Source organism: Schistocerca gregaria, chromosome 6, assembly GCF_023897955.1.
Source record: "Schistocerca gregaria isolate iqSchGreg1 chromosome 6, iqSchGreg1.2, whole genome shotgun sequence".
In the NCBI taxonomy this organism is placed as follows: Eukaryota; Metazoa; Arthropoda; class Insecta; order Orthoptera; family Acrididae; genus Schistocerca; species Schistocerca gregaria.
The window spans coordinates 273,648,735-273,667,547 of NC_064925.1; the positions used below are offsets into that span (position 1 = coordinate 273,648,735).

General features: G+C 44.7%; 1 protein-coding gene across 4 annotated transcripts in view; it reads right to left on the minus strand.

The window, feature by feature from the left end:
- The window catches only part of LOC126279055 (zinc finger protein 729-like), a 194,432-nt gene that overhangs the window by 151,967 nt on the left and 23,652 nt on the right, over positions 1-18,813 (minus strand). For all 4 annotated transcript variants that reach the window (XM_049979485.1, XM_049979482.1, XM_049979483.1 and 1 more), the window contains exon 4: positions 4,895-5,065. In XM_049979485.1, coding sequence (XP_049835442.1) covers positions 4,895-5,065 — 171 coding nt within the window. The remainder of the gene's footprint in view (positions 1-4,894; positions 5,066-18,813) is intronic.

Here is an 18,813-nt window from a genome sequence, read left to right on the forward strand (position 1 = left end):
AGAGCAGAAAAACTAAAACACTGTTATACAGCATCACGGTGACCAGAAAAACTGAAAATTAATCCCTCCAATCAGAAGAACTTCCAGCAATGACATATCAAGTGATAAGAAAGATCCCTACATGTTTCGGGTTGCATGAATGTGAATTGCTCGACCTGATGGGTAATGGAAGAAGTGGTATATAAAAAGAAAAACAATAGATATGCTGGATCAAATTAATTCCATGTGGAAATTATCGGAGCACTATGAGTGATTGGGTACTAGTGCCCGTAAGAGTTCTAAACACAATCTGAAATGAAATACAATACCTACTGATTGGCAACAAGGAAATACTGCTCCATTAGTTAAAAAGAGTGACAGGAAGAAGAGCACCAACTACAGTGGTTTAACTCTGTGATCCCATGGACTAAAGATACTTCAAAATGAACTAATAAAACTGTTTAATTCACACCTGAACAACAACTTTATTTTAGACCTTACAGAGCTAATTTTTGTCACGCAATTGCTCTACAAGATGTACTGGGAGAAAAATAAATCATAACTTTTTTGTGGACATCAAGAAAGTCTACAACTGTGTACCAAGCAGGTACATATGAAAATATTTGTGGCCTTAGAAAGTTTCTGATATCATCATCATATGTGTAAGATCCCCCCCATGAACCATGGACCTTGCCGTTGGTGGGGAGGCTTGCGTGCCTCAGCGATACAGATGGCTGTACCGTAGGTGCAACCACAATGGAGGGGTATCTGTTGAGAGGCCAGAGAAACGTGTGGTTCCTGAAGAGGGGCAGCAGCCTTTTCAGTAGTTGCAGGGGCAACAGTCTGGATGATTGACTGATCTGGCCTTGTATCAATAACCAAAACGGCCTTGCTGTGCTGGTACTGCGAATGGCTGAAAGCAAGGGTAAACTACAGCCGTAATTTTTCCCGAGGGCATGCAGCTTTACTGTATGATTAAATGATGATAGCGTCCTCTTGGGTAAAATATTCCGGAGGTAAAATAGTCCCCCAATCGGATCTCCAGGCAGGGACTACTCAAGAGGATGTCGTTACCAGGATCAATCAAACAGGGGTAAAGCAGGAGTAGGTTTAATAATGAATAAAAAAAAATAGAAGTGCGGGTAAGCTACTACAAACAGCATAGTGAACACATTATTGTGGCCAAGATAAACACAAAGCCCACGCCTACTACAGTAGTACAAGTTTATATGCCAACTAGCTCTAAAGATGATGAAGAAATCGAGGAAATGTATGACGAGATAAAAGAAATTATTCAGGTAGTGAAGGGAGATGACAGTTTAATAGTCATGGGTGACTGGAATTCGTCAGTAGGAAAAGGGAGAGAAGGAAACATAGTAGGTGAATATGGATTGGGGCTAAGAAATGAAAGAGGAAGCCGTCTGGTAGAATTTTGCACAGAGCATAACTTAATCATAGCTAATACTTGGTTCAAAAATCATGAAAGTACGTTGTATACATGGAAGAGGCCTGGGGATACTGGAAGGTATCAGATAGATTATATAATGATAAGACAGAGATTTAGGAATCAGGTTTTAAATTGTAAGACATTTCCAGGGGCAGATGTGGACTCTGACCACAATCTCTTGGTTATGAACTGTGGATTAAAACTGAAGAAACTACAAAAAGGTGCTAATTTAAGGAGATGGGACCTGGATAAACTGGAAGAACCAGAGGTTGTAGAGAGTGTCAGGGAGAACATAAGGGAACAATTGACAGGAATGGAGGAAAGAAATACAGCAGAAGAAGAATGGGTAGCTCTGAGGGATGAAGTAGTGAAGGCAGCAGAAGATCAAGTAGGTAAAAAGATGAGGGCTAATAGAAATCCTTGGGTAACAGAAGAGATATTGAACTTAATAGATGAAAGGAGAAAATATAAAAATGCAGTAAATGAAGCAAGCAAAAAGGAATACAAACGTCTCAAAAATGAGATCGACAGGAAGTGCAAAATGGCTAAGCAGGGATGGCTAGAGCACAAATGTAAGGATGTAGAGGCTTATTTCACTAGGGGTAAGATAGATACAGCCTACAGGAAAATTAAAGAGACCTTTGGAGAAAAGAGAGCTATTTGCATGAATATCAAGAGCTCAGATGGAAACCCAGTTCTAAGCAAAGAAGGGAAGGCGGAAAGTTGGAAGAAGTATATAAAGGGTTTATACAAGGGCGATGTACTTGAGGACAATATTATGGAAATGGAAGAGTATGTAGATGAAGATGAAATGGGAGATACAATACTGCGTGAAGAGTTTGACAGAGCACTGAAAGACCTGAGTCGAAACAAGGCCCCCGGAGTAGACAACATTCCATTGGAACTACTGACAGCCTTGGGAGAGCCAGTCCTGACAAAACTCTACCATCTGGTGAGCAAGATGTATGAAACAGGCGAAATACCCTCAGACTTCAAGAAGAATATAATAATTCCAATCCCAAAGAAAGCAGGTGTTGACAGATGTGAAAATTACTGAACTATCAGTTTAATAAGTCACAACTGCAAAATACTAACGCGAATTATTTACAGATGAATGGAAAACCTGGTAGAAGCGGACCTTGGGGAAGATCAGTTTGGATTCCGCAGAAACGTTGCAACACGTGAGGTGATACTAACCTTACGACTTATCTTAGAAGAAAGATTAAGAAAAGGCAAACCTACATTTCTAGCATTTGTAGACTTAGAGAAAGCTTTTGACAATGTTAACTGGAATACTCTCTTTCAAATTCTGAAGGTGGCAGGGGTGAAATACAGGGAGCATAAGGCTATTTACAATTTGTACAGAAACCAGATGGCAGTTATAGAAGTCGAGGGGCATGAAAGGGAAGCAGTGGTTGGGAAGGGAGTGAGACAGGGTTGTAGCCTCTCCCCGATGTTATTCAATCTGTATATTGAGCAAGAAGTAAAGGAAACAAAAGAAAAATTTGGAGTAGGTATTAAAATTCATGGAGAAGAAATAAAAACTTTAGGGTTCACCGATGACATTCTAATTCTGTCAGAGAGAGCAAAGGACTTGGAAGAGCAGTTTAAAGGAATGGAAAGTGTCATGAAAGGAGGATATAAGATGAACATCAACAAAAGCAAAACGAGGATAATGGAAAGTAGTCAAATTAAATCGGGTGATACTGAAGGAATTAGATTAGGAAATGAGACGAAGTAGTGAAGGAGTTTTGCTGCTTAAGGAGTAAAATAACTGATGATGGTCGAAGTAGAGAGGATATAAAATGTAGACTGGCAATGGCAAGGAAAGCGTTCCTGAAGAAGAGAAATTTGTTAACATCGAGTATAGATTTAAGTGTCAGGAAGTCGTTTATGAAAGTATTTGTATGGAGTGTAGCCACTTATGGAAGTGAAACATGGACGATAAATAGTTTGGACAAGAAGAGAATAGAAGCTTTCGAAATGTGGTGTTACAGAAGAATGCTGAAGATTAGATGGGTAGATCACATAACTAATGAGGAAGTATTGAATAGGATTGGGGAGAAGAGAAGTTTGTGGCACAACTTGACCAGAAGAAGGGATCGGTTGGTAGTACATGTTCTGAGGCAACAAGGATCACCAATTTAGTATTGGAGGGCAGCGTAGAGGGTAAAAATCGTAGAGGGAGACCAAGAGATGAATACACTAAGCAGATTCGGAAGGATGGAGGTTGCAGTAAGTACTGGGAGATGAAGAATCTTGCACAGGATAGAGTAGCATGGAGAGCTGCATCTAACCAGTCTCACGACTGAAGACCACAACAACAACAACATGTGTAAGATGGTTACATTATGAAACCAAGAACTGTATATATGTCCAGAATCAAAGGTCAAGGTTGATCGTATCACAGAATGGGGTCCAATGAGGAAACTGTCTTTTATCCACATTCTTCATGAAAATTGATGAATTTTTAAAAGCACTCAAAGGCAGGCTCCAAAATAATACTTTATTTTTTGTTTCTGGAATGAGATTTTCACTCTGCAGTGGAGTGTGCACTGATATGAAACTTCCGGGAAGATTAAAACTGTGCGACGGACCAGTACTAGAACTCGGGACCCTTGCCTTTCGTGGGCAAGTGCTCTACCATCTGAGCTACCCAAGCATGACTCACACCCTGTCCTCACTGGTGGAAGTAAAGCTGTGAGGAAGGGGTGTGAGTTGTGCTTGGAGAGCTCAGATGGTAGAGAACTTGTCCGTGAAAGGCAAAAGTCCCGAGTTCTAGTCTTGGTCCGGCACACAGTTTTAATCTGACAGGAAGTTTCTTAGTTTTTGTTGATCTTGGGCAAGACAGAAATGGCAATGCAAACCAAACTAGATCTTTGGCATGAATAACTCGTGAAAATGTTTCTTAAAATCAGTGAAACCACAATAGTTTGCTTGACAGTGAATAGGAACTTTTCAACAATTTAACTGTGGATTGTAGATGGGGAGATACATATGACATTTTCAGACTTGGGTAGTATTATTTTCTCAGAGATTACAATACACAAAGAAACTGGAGCAGAATACAAAATGCTTGCTTCCAATTTCTACCATGTAGTACATCTGATACATTTTGACTGAAAATGTCCACAAGGGCCTAAGATCAGCTTGTACAACATGCACTTCCTAAATATACTAACATATAAATCACAAACACTAACTGTTACTGGATCAAATAAAAAATGTCTCCAGTTCACAGAAAAGAAATTCTTCCAATGTTGCTTCTAGAAAACAAATACAAATAATTAATGAATGAAGATATCTGACAACAAATAGGTTTGGGAATAAGCCTGCTAGACCTTTGACCTGAATTCACTGCAGTGGCATGGGCTTATGAAGAAGATGGCTCATCACAGGACCCATCCAGTTTGATGAATACGAATTTACATGCCTCTCAAACATAAGTAGACGGAAATTAGTACTTACCTGCTGTGGAGCAGACAGGGGTCCACCACAATTATTGGGTGATGAAGGCTCGGACTGAGAGACATGCACAATCTGTGGCATAGTTGTGGGCAGAGATGAGGCTACTGACTGGTACAGAACTGTCTCAACTTCACCATTCACCAAGCCCGATGCTGGTGGAGGCTCTCCCACCTGAATAACATACAACAGATACAGTGTTAACAGTTCCGAAATGTGTGACTGATTAAAGTAATAACTGGCAGTGTTATCGTGACAATTATCCATAACACAGTGCAGTTTACCATCATCATCCATCAAGCAAGCACTGTTGGATAATGCCTCCTCTACACTTTTCCCTCAACAAGCATCTCTCCACTGCCTGCTGAACAACCATCAGATTTCGAGTGATTTTGATATTAAAAGTCAATGTCTCACTGCTGTAAGTCAAAATTGGTAATACAAGACTGACTGTAAACCTAACCTAACCTAACCAACTTTCCTTTTGAGACACATTGGAATCACTGTTTTGAAAGCCCTATTTTAGTCACAAAAAACACTCCAGGTAATCTTTTGTCTATACTGTTTATTTCTCTCCTTGTCTGCCCTGCCACTTCTTCAACTGCCTTAAATATAAAAACTTATCAACCGCTTCTATAATTTTATTATCAATTTGTACTTTTTCTTTATTCATGTTATAATTAATTTACTGGTCTCCTTTGAAACTGTATGATGATCTTCGAATTGTAGTTGAATTTTATCTGCAGTAGCGTTGAACTGCACAATGGCTGGTTGGTTGGGTGTGGGATTGAAGGGACCAGACTGCTAAGGTCATCGGTCCCTTGTTCCACGATAAAATCACATGAAATAAAAACTTTCAGTCGTTAAAAACGGAGAACTGAGACAAGGGACGACACAATACAAGAAAGACAGACAAAGACCAGACAAACGGAACTAAAATCACACCGAGTGTGAAGGTGGTTGGCCGACCATGAAAATAAGGAAAAGCCAACCACCAAATGACATTAAAACCCACAGTTTAAAACCACAGGCCAAAGGCCCAAGTCAATACAGGAAATAAAAGGACAAACACTCAAATCATACGATAAAAACCCCCTGCCCGAATAAAACTCAACACGAGGTCCACCATAGCAACGTCATCACATAAAAGGGCAGGGAGGGTATCAGGCAGCGCAAACGTCTGCCTGAGTCCTGTTAAAAGCGGGCAGTCCACCAAAATGTGGACCACCGTCAGAGCTGCCCCGCAGCGACATAGCGGTGGGTCCTCCCGGCGCAACAAATGGCCATGCGTCAGCCACGTGTGGCCAACGCGCAGCCGGCAGAGGACGACAGAGTCCTTCCGAGAGGCCCGCATGGAGGAGCGCCACACACCGGTCGTCTCCTTCACCGCCCGAAGTTTGTTGGGCGTGGGCAGGGTGCGCCACTCGTCACCCCAGGCACCAAGCACTTACTGGCGCAAAAGCGACAGGAGATCACACTCCATAAGGCCGAGTTCCAGAGCCGGTGAACTCACTGCCTGTTTAGCCAGCGTGTCAACCCGCTCATTGCCCGGGATGCCGACATGACCTGGGGTCCAAACAAAGACCACGGAGCGGCTGCAACAAGCAAGAGCATGGAGCGACTCGTGGATGGCCATCACCAGACGGGAACGAGGAAAGCACTGGTCAAGAGCTCGTAAACCACTCAGGGAGTCACTACAGATGACAAAGGACTCACCTGAGTGGGAGCGGATATATTCTAAGGCGCGATAGATGGCAACCAACTCGGCAGTGTAAACACTGTTCCCGGGTGCCAGCGACCGTTGGTCACAATGATCCTCTAGAGTAAGAGCGTAACCAGTGCGACCAGAGACCATCGAACCGTTGGTATAGGCCACGGCAGAAACGGGAAACTCGGCAAGGAGAGAAACAAAGCGGCGGCGGAGGGCCGGAGGAGGGACCGAGTCTTTCGGACCCTGTGCCAAATCCAGCCGAATGCATGGTCGGCGCACACACCAAGGGGGCACACGGAGATTGGCCCGGAAAACAGGCGGGAGAGGAAAAAACTCAATCCCACACAGTAGAGCCCGGATGCGAACCGCAATCGTACACCCTGACCGGGGCCGCCTGTCTGGAAGATGGACGATCGAGTGCGGGAACAGGAGACGGTAGTTGGGATGCCCTGGCAAGCTACAAATGTGGGCAGCATAAGCAGCCAGAAGTCGGTCGCGCCGGATCCGCAATGGAGGAACACCAGCCTCCACAAGTAAGCTGTCAACAGGGCTTGTCCGAAATGCTCCTGTGGCGAGTCGGATCCCGCAGTGATGGATGGGATCCAGCAATTGCAACGCTGATGGCGATGCCGAACCATAAGCCACACACCCATAATCAAGGCGGGACTGGATCAGCGCTTGATACAGCCGGAGAAAGGTGGACCGATCGGCACCCCATCCAGTGTGGCTAAGGCAACGGAGAGCGTTTAAATGCCGCCAGCATGTTTGTTTAAGCTGCCTAATATGAGGCAGCCAAGTCAACCGGGCATCAAATACCAGTCCCAAGAACCGATGCGTCTCTACCACAGCAAGAGGTCAAGGTAAAGGCGTGGCTCAGGGTGAACCGTGCGACGCCGGCAGAAATGCACAACGCAGGTCTTAGCGGCCGAAAACTGGAAGCCGTGCGCTACAGCCCACGACTGCGCCTTGCGGATAGCGCCCTGCAGCTGGCGCTCAGCAACTGCAATGCCAGCGGAGCTGTAGTAGAGGCAGAAGTCGTCTGCATACAACGAAGCTGCGACGGACGATCCCACCGCCTCAGCGAGCCCATTGATCGCAATTAAAAACAGGGAGACACTGAGGACAGACCCCTGTGGGACCCCGTTCTCCTGGACCCGGGAGGAACTATGGGACGCAGCAACCTGCACGCGGAAGGAACGAGACGACAGAAAATTCTGAATAAAAATCGGGAGCGGGCCACTAAGACCCCACCCATGAAGTGTGGCCAGGATGTGATATCGCCAAGTCGTATCGTATGCCTTCCGCATTTCGAAGAAGACGGCAACCAGATGTTGGCGGCGTGCAAAGGCTGTACGGACGGCAGACTCTAGGGAGACCAGATTATCGACGGCAGAGCGGCCTTTACGGAACCCACCCTGAGACGGAGCCAGAAGGCCTCGAGACTCGAGGAGCCAACTCAACCTCCGGCTCACCATACGTTCTAGCAACTTGCAAAGAACGTTGGTGAGGCTTATGGGGCGGTAGCTGTCCATCTCCAGCGGGTTCTTGCCAGGTTTCAACACGGGGAGGACGATGCTTTCTCGCCATTGAGACGGGAACACACCCTCAACCCAGATGCGGTTGAAAACATCTAGGAGGCGTCGCTGGCAAGTCACAGAGAGGTGTTTCAGCATCTGGCTGTGGATGCGGTCTGGCCCAGGAGCCGTATCAGGGCAAGCAGATAGGGCACTCTGGAACTCCCAGTCGCTGAAAGGAGCATTGTACGACTCCGCGTGGCATGTGTGAAAGGAAAGCCTCCAACTTTCCAACCGCTCTTTCTGGGAGCGGAAGGCCAGTGGGTAATTCGTAGATGCAGAACACTGAGCAAAATGCGCTGCTAACCGGTCCGCAATCGTGTCGGAGTCAGTAAACACAACTCCATTCAGCGAAAGCCCAGGGACAGAGACAGGCGGCCGATAGCCATGGAGTCGCCTAATCTTAGCCCAAACCTGCGATGCAGAGGTACGGACGCAAATGGTGGAAACATACCGTTCCCAGCACTCCTGCTTCCGTTGGCGAATAAGGCATCGGGCACGGGCACGGAGCTGTTTAAAAACGATGAGGTTCTCCAAGGACGGGTGCCGCTTATGGCGTTTAAGAGCCCGCCGGCGATCTCTAATCGCCTCTGCAATCTCGGGCGCCCACCAAGGCACAGTCCTCCGCCGAGGGGACCCGGATGAACAGGGAATCGCAGATGCCGCCGCAGAAACGATGCCGGTGATGACCGACTGAACCACCGCATCAATGGTGTCAGGGGAAGGAGGTGCGATAGTGGCGAGAGAGGAGAACAAGCCCCAATCAGCCTTATTCAGAGCCCATCTGGAGGGGCGTTCAGAAGAGTGACGCTGTGGTAGTGACAGAAAGATGGGGTAATGGTCACTACCACATAAGTCGTCATGGACACTCCAGTGGATGGATGGTGAAAGTCCGGGGCTGCAGATAGAAAGGTCGATGGCCGAAAATGTGCCATGGACGACGCTGAAATGTGTCGGCTCTCCCGTGTTTAAGAGGCAGAGGTCAAGCTGCGAGAGAAGAGTCTCGACATCTCTACCCCGGCCAGTAATCGCAGCGCTACCCCACAGGGGGTTATGGGCGTTAAAGTCGCCCAGTAACACAAAAGGAGGAGGCAGTTGTGCTATCAATGCGGCCAACACATGACGCGAGACATCACCATCTGGCGGAAGATACAAACTGAGGACAGTAATAGGCTGAGGCGTCCACATCCTTACAGCGACAGCCTCTAAAGGCGTGTGAAGAGGTACACATTCGCTGTAGACAGAGTTAAGGATGTAGACGCAGACTCCACCAGATACCCTCTCATAAGCTGCCCGGTTCTTGTAATAACCCCAATACCCACGTAGGACAGGGGTCCGCATTGCCGGAAACCAAGTTTCCTGTAGGGCAATGCAGAGGAAAGGGTGACTGCTGATGAGTTGGCGAAGCTCAGCAAGGTGGTGGAAAAAAGCGCTGCAGTTCCACTGGAGTATCGCTTTGTCCATGTCCGAAAAAGGCGTGAAGGGGCCGAGGAGGCAGATCACGCCACTGGGTCACCTGCTGCCACCGATGGAGGACCAGTACAATCTGCTTCCATGGTGTCCGAGGATCCGGCGAGATCCAGGACCTCAGCGGACGCCCGGATCTCCACCTTATCCTCGGACGCAGAGCCTGTAGGGAGAAGTGGGGTGGATGCCACCGCGTGGTCCTTGGCCTTAGAGGTCTTCTTCTTCGTCTTGTCTCTCTGGTCCTTGGGTTTCATTGGCTGGGAGGGCTCCAGCGAGTCAGTCTCCGGGACAGAGGAGGAGCGGGAAGCCCTGCGACCAGCCGCTGGTCTGCTTTTCTTCCATTGGCTGACGTCACCCTTCCCAGAGGCGGAAACCTGGGAAGGAAGGGACCCAAGGGACCCTTTCCGTGCTATTCGAGCCAGGGAAGTTTGAGGCTTCCCCAGCTTAGAAGTGGGGACTGATGTCCCCGATGGTTGGGGGGTTGCTGCTCCTGAGGCAGGTAGTGCAGGAGCAGCAGGGAGTGAAGTGCCCCCCACCATCAAGGGGGCAGGTGTAGCATTCCGGCTCTGAGAGGTGGCAGTCTGAGGGAGAGCTAATGGGGCCATAACAGTAGTAGCCGCGGCGTAAGAGGCAGTCATTCGAACAGGATGGAGGCAGTCGAACTTCCGCCTGGCCTCAGTGTATGTCAGGCAGTCCAGGGTCTTATACTCCATGATTTTGCGCTCTTTATGGAAGATCCTGCAGTCCGGCGAGCAAGGCGAGTGGTGCTCTCCGCAGTTTACACAGATGGGAGGCGGAGCACATGGAGTATTGGGATGGGATGGGCGTCCACAATCTCGACATGTGAGGCTGGAAGTACAGCGGGAAGACATATGCCCGAACTTCCAGCACTTAAAGCACCGCATCGGGGGAGGGATATATGGCTTGACGTCACAACGATAGACCATCACCTTGACCTTCTCAGGTAAAATATCACCCTCGAAGGCCAAGATGAAGGCACCGATGGCAAACTGCTTATCCCTTGGACCACGATGTACGCGCCAGATGAAGTGAACACCTCGCCGCTCTAAATTGGCGCGAAGCTCGTCATCGGACTGCAATAGAAGGTCCCGATGGAATATTATGCCCTGGACCATATTAAGACTCTTATGGGGCGCGATTGTAACCGGAACATCCCCCAGCTTGTTACAATCGAGTAACCGGCGGGACTGGGCGGAGGACGCCGATTTGATCAAAACCGAGCCCGAGCGCATTTTGGACAAGCCCTCCACCTCCCCGAACTTGTCCTCTAAGTGCTCGACGAAGAACTGAGGCTTCATGGATGTAAAGGATTCACCATCAGCTCTCATACACACCAGGTAGCGGGGCAAGTATGGTTCGCTGGCATCCTTAGTCTTTCGTTCCTCCCATGGTGTAGCCAGGGAGGGGAACGATTTGGGGTCATATGTAGTTGCGTTGTATTGAGCCCTGGAACGCTTAGAGACTGCTGGCGGCTGGCCGCCAGCAGGAGATGATGTACCACGCTTCATTGCGGGTCATCCGCCCTGATGCCACCTACTCCGACCAAGGGCCCTCCCCACGGGCGCCACCCAGCCTCAGCAACGACCACCTGGCAGGATGGCCATTGCCGGGAGTCCCAATGCCCCAAGGAGATAGGCATCTACTCCTTGGCATACGTGGGGAGTTAACGGCGCTGGCATCAGCAGAGCGATCCCTGTGTAGTCAGGGGGCTACAACCAACAGGGAACATGGCGGCCCCACCACAACGGACTGGCTACCGTGCTGGATTTCAGGTGATGTAGTCCAATATCGTCATTGGCGCATAAAGCGACACAGCATAGCAGACTGCAATAAACTGCACCCAAGAACAAATCCACGCCCAAGAGATGGTAGGTGAGCGGGACTGCTAAGCGATGACGACAAACCTGGCTAGAGATGGTAATGCATGATGGACACATCGCTCCTTGTAAGGCACCCTTCCCCAATCGGCTCGCTCTTCGGAAAATTTAGAAGGATGGAGGTCAAACCCGTTAGGGGACCATCTCACAAGGCCAAAACGTTTGAGACTCCTTTTAGTCGCCTCTTACGACAGGCAGGAATACCGTGGGCCTATTCTTACCCCCGAACCCACAGGGGTTATTCACCAAATACACATTCCCTCTTTATCTTCCCATTTTAACACTTTGACTGTCAGGCCCATCAATTGACACGACACGAAAATTTCAATACGAATCACATGTATTGACAGGTTTCAGCATTCTACATCATGTTGCAAGGACATGTAGTTTGTAAAACAGCCGACACATGGCGAAAATGTATTTTCTAAAGCAGCCAGTAGTATCTATTTGTAGTATGGAATCATGTGGTTGAATGGTAGCACCTGTTCATTTAGTATGTAAAGAAATGAAAGACAAGGCTTCTCATTTTCTTACAGAGGAAGAAATTTTGTTTGTATTGGAGCAAAATTTTGTTAAGAACGACAGTGAGAGCAATGACGTCACCTATTCAGATGATGATACTGACTTTGTGCAACAATAATTGCATCAAATTTCAAGTGAGTATTTCTCTTTTTGATATTGAAACAATTATTTACCTTCTTTTCTGGTGTTTCGTCATTTGATGAACCACGACACAGTTTTTCCTTTTACAAGTTCAGGATACGAAACGGGTACAAAATGGCCATCAGCAGAAAGTATCGCACCACAAAAAATAATACTATGTGAAAATAATGTGTAATAATTCAAATAAGAAGCAGTCAAATGAAAACGAGATAGATGGGCCCTCCCATTACTTTTGAAATAATAAATAGTTTACTTTCTTTCTTTCCATCTGTCTTGTTTCAATTTGACTGTTCCTTATAATTATGATTTTAAGATTATAGTTATCAATTACTGAAAGTAGAATAATAGATTATTTGGACTAGGATGGCAACAATTCAGAAAAAGTTAAGAAAGAAAAGGCTGTTGCACCCTTGGTTCAAAAGTGACCGCACAAATAATGACAGTCAAAGGTTGGTAGAGATACGTGCACCTGTGAAGAGATCTATGCCTGAAGTGTACAACAACTACCACCATCATATCTTAGCAAAAGATCTGGCAGAGAACCTCCAGAATATTTAGGTCTTATGTAAAATCGCTAAGTGGGTCTAAGGCTTCCATCAGGTAACTTGCTGACCAGTCTGATGTGGCAGCTGAAGATAGCAAAACCAAAGTCAAAGTTTTAAATTCTGTGTTTAAGATATCATTCACGCAGGAGTATCACACAAACATATTGTTCTTTGACCATTGCGCAGAATCCGATATGAATGACATAGTAATAAGCATCCCTGGTACAGAGAAACAACTACCAGGTGTACCGGTATGAAATGAGCTTTTTTTTTGTGAAAATGAAACACTAATTTTGAATTGAAAAGTAAAAACATTTTATTCAAAGTACTGATCATTGCTTTCTATACATTTTGACCATCTTTCTGTCAATTTGTGAACACCACACCAATAGAAATGCTCGTCTTTTGAAGCAAACCAATCAGACATCCAATTTTCGACTTCTTCATAGGAATCGAAGTGTTCCTCAGCCAATGTGTGTCCCATTGATGAAAACAAAGGGGCCAAGTCTGGTGAATACAGCGGGTGGGATAGCAGCTCCCAGCCAAGTGTTTTGATTGTATCCTGAACCAGTTTTGCTTTGTGTGCAGGTGCATTGTCGTGTAAAAAAATTACTTTGCCATGTCTTCTGGCCCATTCTGGTCTTTTCTCGATCAATGCATAGTTGAAATTGATCATTTGTTGTCTGTAGCGATTAGTACTCACAGTTTCACCGGGTTTTAGAAGCTCATGATACACCACAACTTTCTGATCCCACCAAACACAGAGCATTGTCTTCTTGCCGAATCGATCTGGTTTTGTAGTCGATGTTGATGGTTGTCCCGGATTAACCCATGATTTTTCCGTTTAGGATTCTTAAAATAAATCTATCGCCAGTAACAATTCGATGCAAAATTGATTTTCTTTCATGTCTTTGAAGCAAAATTTGACAACTGGTTTTCCGGTTTTCCACCTGTCTTTCATTCAATTCATGTGGCACCCATTTTCCACACGTTTGGATCTTTCCCATAGCTTTCAAACGGTCAGAAATTGTTTGTTGTGCAACATTTAGCATTGCTGCATTTTGCATCTGACTCGAAGTATCTTCATCCAATATTGCTTGCAATCCTGTGTCTTCGAACTTTTTTGGTAGTCTTCCATGTTCTTCATTTCTTACATCAAAATCATTATTTCTGAACCGTTGAAACCATCTTTTGCATGTTGCTTCTGATAGAGCATGATCACCATATGCCTCGGCAAGCAGTCAATGCAACTCTGCAGCACTTTTTTTCAAATGAAAACAAAAAATTAATGCTTTCCGCAAATCATCACTTTCTGGTACAAAATTCGACATTGTTAACACGATGGAAATACATGATTATGTTTGTTCCATGACTTGATGTATACTAAATAGCTTTGACAGATGTCATACCAACCAAACAAAAAAAAAAGTTAAGGCTTGTTCACAACAAATGTCCCCTATCGACACATTTGTATCTTAACGCTTATTTCATACCGGTACACCTGGTAAAAGAGTTGAAAACAGATAAGTTTCCATTCTGGATGGAATCCCAATATGGTTTTGTAAGAGTTTTCTACAACATTGGCCCCTTACAAGGCTTGCGTTTAGCATGACTCTCTCCCCCAGTCACAAAATCCCAAGTAACTGGAACCAAGTGCAGGCGACATCTGTACATAAGAAGAGGTAAACAACAGATCTGCAAAATTACAGGCCAATATCCTCAAAATTGGTTTGCTGTAGAATTCTACAGTATATTCTGAGTATTCTAGAGACTGAAAAGCTTAACATCCATTAATTAGCACAGTTTTATACAGCATCATTCATGTGAAAATCATCTTGTCCTTTTCTCACATAATATTCTGTGAACTGTGAATGAAGGGTAACAGGCAGATTCGAGTTCTAGATTTCTGCACTGCATTTGACACAGTACCCCATTGCAGACAATTAACAAATGTATGAGCATATGGAATAGGTTCCTTAGATATGCGAGTGACTCGAAGCTGTACGTAGTATGTTGTCCTCGACAGCAAGTGTTGTTCAGAGATAAGGGTATCGTCAGGAGGGCCCCAGCAAAGTGTGATAGGGCCGTTATTATTTTCTATATACATAAACGATATGGCAGACAGGATGGGCAGCAGTCTGTGGTTGTTTGCTGATGTCACTGTGGTGTAGGGGAAGGTTTCAAAGGTGAGTGACTATAGGAGGATACAATATGACTTAGACAAAATTTATAGTTGATGTAATGAATGGCAGCTGGCTCTAAATGAAGAAAAATGTAAGTTACTGCAAATGTGTTGGGAAAGAAAATCTTTATGCTTGTTAAAGCATTAGAAGTGTCTTTCTTGACATAGTCACACAGTTTAAATATCTGGATGTAACACTGCAAAGCAATATGAAATGGAACTGGCTTGTGAGGAACATAGTAGGGAAGGCAAATGGTCAACTTCAATTAATTGGGAGAATTTTGGGAATGTGTGTTTCATCTGTAGAGGAGACCATGTATAGGACTATAAGTGACCTATTCTTGAGTTCTGCTCAATTGTTTGGAATCTGCACCAGATCGGATTAAAGGAAGACATTGAAGCAAGTCAGAGTCGGGCTGCTGGACTTGTTACCTTTAGGTTCAAACAACAAGCAAGTGTTACAGAGATGCTTGTGTTACAGAGATGCTTCAGGAACTCAAACGGGAAAAAGGCCTACCTACAAAAGTTCAAGAATTGGCTTTAAATGATGACTCTAGGAATAAACTACAACCCCTAAATATTGCTGCTTTAAGGGTTGTGAGGGCAGGATCAGATTAATTGCGTCACACACAGAGACATTTAAACGGTCATTCTTCCCATGTTCTACATGCGAATGGAACAAGGAAAAGCCCTAATAACTGGGAAATATCCTCTGCCATGTACTTCACTTTGTAGAATATGGATGTAGATGTAGAAGTGACTGGTCATTTTTGAAGGCTTACTTCTGTTTGCGCCACTCAAGCTCACTTTCTCAAGAATGTACTTGAAAAGTAATGAAGACATTCCATCTTCTTGTCTTATCTCTGTTTTTATTTCAAAATGATCTGAGATTTTTGCCATAAATTTAACCTCAGACTCTTATGTCTGTAAGTGTCTGTTTTATGACTGCAAGTGTTTTCACACGTAGACCTTGTTCTTTTAATATATGAAAGTGTGATTCGCAGTCAACTGAGTCATAGGTTTTTCAGAAATAGAAAAATGTGCAGACTAAATTTTATGTACCATTTCTCGCATGTCTTAGCATTTACGTAAGGTTCAAGATTTGCTATGGATATGAACAGCCTGGTGTAAATCCTGCCTGATGTTCTTTTATTTTTTGTTTCTGGTTATATCCATACCATATCAAGAAGCTTGCACAGCGTATAGTAGCATGGAGAGCTGCATCCAACCAGTCAACAACAAGAACAACAAATTCACATCTGTTCAGTCTCTCTTCTTGTGTAATGAGTGAATCAACATACGAGGCGTGCTTTTAAGTAAGGTTTGTTTTGTTGTAGGCACTAGTAGTTCCCATGCATACCCCAAAAAACGAGCGCATGCGTCATATACCGCCACGCCTCGGAAACAACTGTGCTCAGTTTCAGCTCTGTAGCTAACATGTATGGCTCTGTTCTGTGCTTTCAAGATGTTTAAGACTATCAACTCGCCCTCAGCGTGGGAGGTTCGCTCAGTGATACGATTTTTGTCAGCAAGGAACCTGTCTGCTGCAGAAATTCATTGGCAGATTTGCAAAGTGTACAGTGATACTGTTACGAGTAAAAAAAAAGTGCGTAAGTGGGTATGAGAACTCAAAGATGGCCATGACAACGTCCATGATGAGGACCGCTCCGGTCGCCCTTCTTTGATTACAGATGATTTGGTGGCTTCAGTTGAAGCGAGGATTCATGAGAACAGGTGCTTCACAATAGCAGCTCTCTCAAATGAATTTCCTGACATGTCGATATAAGTGCTTTACAACATTGTTTCTAAACACCTAATATTCAGGAAACTGCTCCCGTTGGGTCCTGAAACTCCTAACAGAGGATCACAAAAACCCAAGATTTGAGTGTGCGATGAAGTTCTTGACTCGTTATCACGAAGAAGGTGATCATAGCTGGAGACAAGACGTGGGTTTCGCATATCACACCCGAATCGAAGCAACAGAGCATGGAATGGAGACACACATACTCGCCTGTAAAAGTGAAGGCCAAACAGACTCTGTCCCAGCACAAAATCATGGCGTCGGTGTTTTGGGATAGGCATGGTGTTTTGTTGGTCAACTTCGTGCAACGAGGAACCACATCAATGCAGAAGCATACTGCCAAACCCTGAGAAGGGCAATTCAAAACAAAAGATGTGACTCTCTGACAAAGGGAATTGTCCTTCTCCATGACAATGCAAGACATCACACTGCATGTCAGACCCACGATTTACAGGACAGTTTTGGCTGGGAAGTTTTAGACCACCCACCCTACAATCCTGATCTTGCACCGAGCGATTACCATCTATTCCTCTACCACAAACAAGACCTCAGTGGCAACTGTTACAATGACGATGGCGACGTGAAACCGGCAGTTAACTCTTTGTTATTGGAGCAGGCAGCAGGTTTTTATGAGGAAGGTATTTTATTGGTCGAGAGGTATGATACGTGTTTCAACAACTTGGCAACTATGTCAAAAATTAGAGTGAAATATGTACTTTCAGAAAATAAATTCACTTTTTATAAATAACCTTTCGTTGTGTACTTATGTTCATACGGACCTTACTTAAGAAACACGCCTCAAATTTTTTTTCCGATTTTCTGTTCTATTAGCCAAGTCTTGCATGATTTTGATCATTTCTTCTATGGAGTTTGAGCATGCAGATTTGAGGATTTCTTCTATGATTTCTTGTTCCTCTGATGTTTTATTGATTCTGAATTTTTTTTATCTGTGTGGTAATTTCATCATCATTTGGCAGTTATGAAGTTTTAGACCACCCAACCTGCAATCCTGATCTTGCGCCGAGCGATTACCTTCTATTCCTCCACCTCAAACAACTCCTCAGTGGCAACTGTGTCCTCAGGTTCTTATGGTGACAATCTTTGTATTGGTTCTAGATAGTTAAGTAGTTCTTTGAAGTATTTCAAAGTATTTATCAGTTTCAACTTGTTGGTCCTTTTTGTATTTCCTTTTGGTCTTCACTACTACTGTTCCAATTGTTGTAAGCATCCTGCCAAGACTAGATTCCACGTGCTCATTCTTTGTCCCACCAAGCGTGCTTTTTCCTTTTCTGTGGAGAATTAGTGTTTGAGCTGTTTCAATCAATTTATTTTTTTGATGTGACCAACTATATGACTGCTTCTTTAATTTTTCCATGAGAGACGGTGGTATGACTGCTGCTTCTTTAATTTTTCCATGAGAGACGGTGGTATACTACTACTGTCAAACTTTGAGATTTGTGTCTTTCTTTTGTGAACCTCTGAGGTTTTAAATTTGGTTTTATTCCTGTCCGGTGATGGTCTGAGCCTATATTTTCACCCTTTCTGACTTGAATATTCATAATTTCTCTGTGGTTTGAAAAAGAGATTGATACATGATCAGTTTGGAATTCAATGATGAGGGAGTTTTGATGGTTTCTTTTTGAAGTGTACTGACATGATTTTACAGCTGAATATCCATCAGAGTTCCACTAATTTTTGTGCATTTTGGCCTGCCTGCATGTTAGGCAACGAGGTCATCAGTCTTAATGGATTAGGGAAGGACGGGGCAGGAAGTTGGCCGTGCCCTTTCAAAGGAACCATCCCAGCATTTGCCTGGAGGGACTTAGGGAAATCACGGGAAATCTAAATCAGGATGGACAGACGCGGGATTGAACCATTGTCCTCCCAAACGCGATGTCAGTGTGCTAGCCACTGTGCCACCTGCTCGGTGAGAGCAGTCTGATTGGTTCATTAGTGTGCTGGGAATTTCCCAACTGTTTCCTCCTTTCTTTGCCTATCTGTGCACTGAAGACACCTAAAAAGATTTTGATATTGTTTTGTGCACTATTACATAGTACTACTTCTATTATTTCCCTTGTTCT